The following is a 6,012-nucleotide window of genomic DNA, read 5'->3' on the forward strand; positions in this document are numbered from 1 at the left end:
AAAAATTCCGTTAAAAACTAATTTTTTAAATAAAGATATGATTTTACTAATTTAATAATGATAAATTCTTAGTATGATTCAAAAGCATAGGCGCCATTCAAAATGCCCTGGTTTTTATCTGGATACTAGTACATGTACGTCTGCAACTTAAATGTACTCGTTGTGGCATTAATTTCTAATTAAATGATTATCAAAAGAATACCAAAATATCAACTTTGCAGATGGCGAATATAAGTAAATCGAGAAATTTTATGCAGATTGGCTTTGTCATATTAGCTCTATTCCTGATAACATGGCTCATCTACAAAGTCTCACCAGGACGCAGAAAAATCAGGTACGAGTAAAGATATGTAGATAATTTCATATAAAAAAGTCTCAAATGCACTTAGAAGATCAGATATGAGTAAATATATCTAGATACCTTCATCTACAAAGTCTCACAATGACTCAGAAGATCAGATATGAGTAAAGATATGTACATACCTTCATCTACAAAGTCACACAATGACTCAGAAGATCAGATATGAGTAAAGATATATGTTTTAAATTTATATACAAAGTCTTGGGTTCTCTGATAAGAACAAATGAAGAATAGAGAAAAATAGGCAAACAAATATAAAAGAGTACAGAATTAATGGTCGCTTAAACATATAGAACAGAGCATAGAGTATAATGGTACAAAAATAAAGTATAAATGAAAAATTACCTTACCTTTTAAGACAGAAGAACGAAGACAGCTCCTTCAGACCCCCATGACAAGTATCTTATAATATGTATACCATCTAAGAACCACTGACCGGAAAAGTCGATACTCACAATAGCTATATACTCATAAAGACGAAAACGAAAGTTTCGTGCACTTTTCTGAATTTAGCTTCACAGTGAACGCTCACACACAAACAGCCAATGATGTATAAAAACCTAAAAATGTGAGGATCGATATGACCAAATGAGATATTAAAAGTATACCAAGAAGCCAAATTCACCAAGGTAAACATTCCCTGAGGCAGTTGGAATCTTTGTGTCTTAAAAACCTTTTAACTAAACAACTGAGGATTTTATTTTTCGAAAAGTATGTTACATATCATGCCAGCTTCGAGAACTGACCTCTGACCTGATAGTCTACCAGCAGTAGAACTGACCGAGTTCAATTATAAAATTCGTAAATAAAGGCAATAGTAGTATACCGCTGTTCAATAGTCATAATTCGACTTAACTAAAACAAATCCGGGTCACAAACCAAAACGGAGGGAATCACATCAATTATAATAGGAAACAAAACGGAACAGTAACACTAAACTGCTCAAAAAACAAACTCCAACATACATAGAAACGGACTATGTGATAACCACTGCCATATTCCTGACAGGAAATTTTAAGAATGAATGGTGGGTTGATAACTGGCTATTAAAAAATACACCATTACATTCAATGTAAATTTTATTTAACTACATACAGATAAGTGATTTAAGGGGTAATTTACACAGTAATTAATAGAATACTTTTATTAGATATAAGAAGATGTGGTATGAGTGCCAATAAGACAACTCTCTCATCTAAGTCACAATTTGTAAAAGTAAACCATTATAGGTCAGAGTACGGTATTGTCCATTATACTCAGTACATATATTGCATTAGTAAACTTCATTTGGCCAATCAGTTATGAAAATTGTTTAAAAGACAAATGAAATATGTATTAATAATTCCATGAATTTATTTGTAGGTAAAAATTTGGATGAACCTGTTATATACACTTTTCGGGATGTTGCTAGGAATAAAAACGTATCTGTTTGTAAATGGGAGCAACTACAGCCATTAAAGTCAAAACATTATTTCCAGAAAGGTGTTATAAAATCTAATCTAGGAAAAATAAATACTAGTACTAGTATTTACTTAAATAACCCGGAAGAAGACATTGTATCCCGCGACATATTTGATAAAAATGTATGGGAACCTTGGGGATTCAATACTGTGTACAAATACATTCGTCACGATCCTTCAATTGGCGTTTTTGATATTGGTGCAAACATAGGTGTTATTGCACTACAACTGGCTAATGTGGGAAGGAAGGTTATTGCTATAGAGCCAACACCACAAAATACACAGCATCTGTGTGCCTCTATTATAGAGAATAGGTATTCTGATCAAGTCACCGTTGTTCATAATACCCTTAGCAACGATCACAAAGATGTACCATTTGCGTTTCCAAACAAAGGAGAGTATGCATTAGGATTTGTAGACCGAGAAAAAGACAATGTAGAAAAGGAAATGTCAAAGATGTTTGGAAAGTTCTACAGGAAAACCACAATTCCCTTAAAAGCCGCTATATTAGATGATATCATGACTCTTCCGGAATTCAAAGCAATGCCAAAAGTATTCATAAAAATAGATGTCCAAGGTTTTGAACATAAGGTATTTGAAGGTTCAGAGAAACTGTTCCAGTCTGGAAAGGTGAACGGAATATACATTGAATGGTACTATCACAGAAACACGACATCTGGAAAATTCCTTTTACAAAAATTTCAAGAATATGATTTTGAACCTTTCTTCTGTAGTGACGTTTTACAAGACGTTTCTTCTAATCTTAATTCTCCGTGTGAACAAATAGATGTTAAAAAGTTGGGTTCATGGGGGACCGATGTTGTATGGATACATCGAGGAAAATAGATAACATTCAATATACTTTGAAAGGAACAGACAATATGATTTTGGAATATAAGTGATTTAGTAAACAAAAATTTCAAATAAAGTGGGATCTTCTTTTGAAAGATGGATTATGTGCATTACATTTAATTTAATTTACATCTTGATATATAAAAAGATTAAAAGGGAAAATATTCGGAAATTGTATAAGACCCTTTCCTTCCAGTTGTATCAGATATGGATTTCTGTTTAATGTCAAACATTTATCAGAAGAAACTGTCAAAATAACAACGAAACAAATTTTAGCTCATCTGGACTGAATGACCATGTCAGTCTCCGGATCATTTGCGTTCGTCGTACGTCTGAATCATTCTCCTTTGAAATGCTGAATGGATTAACCCAAAGTTTGTCTATTTTATCTATAGGATGTATACTATGAAGTTATTGATATTTTCTAATGTCCACCAACCAACAAGGCCATTGTAGATAAAAAAAAACCTTACCGATCAACAATTAACTATAATGATTAAGAAAAACTGATACATGTTTTTATCATAAAATTAGTCAACAAGACAAGCTTTCAATACTATGAAAATTTTAGAAATATATGTCAAACAGTGTTTTTAAGCAGATTTTTGTTATTGTCTCAAACAGAATAGGAAATAAGTTAAAAGTTTGAAATTGATATATGATCATCACGATAAGATCAAATATCTATTCTGAAATCTAACAGCCCATTTGGAGTTATTTTTTAAATATTTTTGCAGTATTTATATACCTCTAAAGGAAGAGACTGATTTCATTGAGCTGTAACTCCTCTGAAACCATACAAAGTCGGAAATATTTTGGATAGATATTAGTCGGGCATTCAAATCACACAGAGAAGGTTTTATTTGCTCCTTTATCATATAAGAAAACCGGAGTCAATTCTGCTATTACTTATCGAAGTTATAGTATGAAACTGCATAATTTCCCGACTAAATAATTCATGAAAACCCTTTTTTTTTGTGTAAAAAAGATAAAAAAAATCTATCTAAATCTAAATATAAGAAAGATAGATTTTATAATCTGCTTTAAACAAAAATTAAAATGGTATCACCGAATTTGTTTTCTCTCTAACAGTGGAAAAAAATTAATTTCATTAAAATTACTACGTGGGATACTTTATAAAAATTTTACTTTATGAGTTATAATCCCTCACATGGCTAAGTTTAAAAATTGATATTCGTACCCAAAATTTGCAGATGTAAGCAAAGAACTAGACCGATTGTGTACTGCTATTTTATCACCAAAGATGATACTCTTTTTGAGTATTTTTAGGTAAGAATTATGCAGAAGAATACTGTTATCGTTTCAAATGTGATATGATATATTTTAAAGTGACATCCTTCTGTCGAGGTGTTCGTTACAATAAAAAATTAGAGCTTTAATTAATATATGTTTACTGCGCCTGCTGTATTTTTTACAACGAAAAAAATAAAATGTCAAAGTCGGATTTTCTTTTGATTTTTTTTTTTCGTATTTGATACTGAATCTTTAAATCATAAGAAATATAAGAATTTTAAACATCATTGCTAAATTATTGTATCATTTGATAGTGATAAATACATTTCAGTATCATAGTACTACACAATGAAAAATGCTTTGTTTAGAAATAAATAACTTTGTGATACCACCTCCTCCGACGGGTAGACTCGGCTATCAAAAATATAAATGTTACAATCATTCCGAAGTTACGTGTTCACCAAAAGAAAAACCAACATTTGCGCAAAATTCATTTGTAGAAAAGATACTACATTTGTGTAGATTAATTAAAATTGTAAGTTTATATTTATGAATCCTGCTATTAATTTTAAATTAGAAACATTAAAAAAAATAATTCTTATTCTTAAAATAGCCTTCGGTAAACTTGCCATATTTTCTTGTTTGTCACTCGATCATCAATGTCAAATCACACAGACGAGGTTTTATTTGCCAACTTATCAAAAGATTCTGCTACAAATCTTATATAAGCTATTGAAGTAATGGGACATAATTGCATATTTTCCTGTCTAATAAAAGTATCTATTTATTTCATCTTTTTCACCTTTACTGAATTACCAATAGATTCGTATGCCCACAACTTTTGACTTATTCGAGACCCCCGCGTTGTCCGTCGTTCATCTCCATCAGTCCTTGTATGATCATCAAAGTGACGTCGGTTTACATTTAACGTTGCATTAAATTATAAAAATTGCTTATTCAAAATTTTACAATTCAAACAATTACATTCAACTGCAAAAATAACGGCTCTGTTAATCGATTAATGAGATCCCTTTATATGTTGCATACATTATTTGCTTTTATAAACATGATATACATAGAAAGCACAACATTAACATTGAAAAAAAATCAAACAATAATTATGTATCCTATATCATCAAGATGTATGCATGATTGATAAAGTGGAAGCAGTTGCTTGGTTGATTTTTTTAACCGGGTAGTGAACTCGCTTCGTTTTACATTCCATATATGACTTTAATTGCCATGATGATATTGAATTGTCATTGATATGGTTATAATTATAAATTAAATGTTTACAATACTTTTAACTTTTTGAAATACTAAGGCTTTTTTACCTCAGGAATAGATTACTTTAGTTTTATTTTGCAAAACTTTTAGGAACTTTTGGTCCTCTATGCTCTTCAACTTCGTACTTTGTTTGGCCTTTTAAACCTTATTCGAGTGTCACTGATGGGTCTTTTGTAGACGAAACGCGCGTCTGGCGTAAATACTAAATTTCAATTTTAGTTATTCAATTTATTTCACTTGACTGGGCGGAGTTTAACCAGTTCGGTCATCATATAGACCAGTCCATCTATAGAAAGGTGTTTCGGGATATACTCATTAAAGAAGTGTCCAGTTATGGTCATTGATCCGGTTTAAATATGTAAACACTATACGTGTATTCGCAAAATAAACAATGAGACACAGCCGTTGATTTTCTTGTAAAGCAAACATTAAAACAAACATGTAAAAGGAGTAGGTTCAGTAAGACCCCTTTTTGGCCCCAAAATATAGCAGTTTTACAAAATAGTTAAAATTTAAACCTTTAGTTATTTATTGGACAGTAGAATGCTTCTGCTATATAAATATGGGCTGTGTTTGGCAATACAATGCACATATATCCGGTACTAGCACCATTAAGTCATGCTAAATTACTGAAATCCTCATAATTCTAACATTTAAGTTAAATTTTAGACGGTTTTCGTGTAAAATGAAAGTGGCCGCATTCGTGTTCATCCTTAATATTGAAATGTAAGTTGTATTTTATGATAATACATAACATATATAAAGGTTGAGGATGAACACGGATGCGGCCACTTTCAT

The 6,012-nt window shown here is 31.1% G+C and overlaps 1 protein-coding gene across 1 annotated transcript; it reads left to right on the plus strand.

Annotated features, from left to right (window-relative positions):
• Positions 1-1,707: 1,707 nt before the first annotated feature.
• On the plus strand, positions 1,708-4,368 carry LOC143056129 (uncharacterized). The gene has a single exon (XM_076229215.1). The coding sequence runs from the start codon at positions 1,708-1,710 to the stop codon at positions 2,665-2,667; it is 960 nt and encodes a 319-aa protein (XP_076085330.1). The 3' UTR covers positions 2,668-4,368.
• The last annotated feature ends 1,644 nt before the right edge of the window (positions 4,369-6,012 follow it).

This window comes from Mytilus galloprovincialis, chromosome 13 (assembly GCF_965363235.1).
Source record: "Mytilus galloprovincialis chromosome 13, xbMytGall1.hap1.1, whole genome shotgun sequence".
NCBI classification, from domain to species: domain Eukaryota; kingdom Metazoa; phylum Mollusca; class Bivalvia; order Mytilida; family Mytilidae; genus Mytilus; species Mytilus galloprovincialis.

Coding starts and splice junctions, on each gene's coding strand:
- LOC143056129 (XM_076229215.1), top strand. CDS start 1,708: ATGAATTTATTTGTAGGTAAAAATTTGGATGAACCTGTTATATACACT.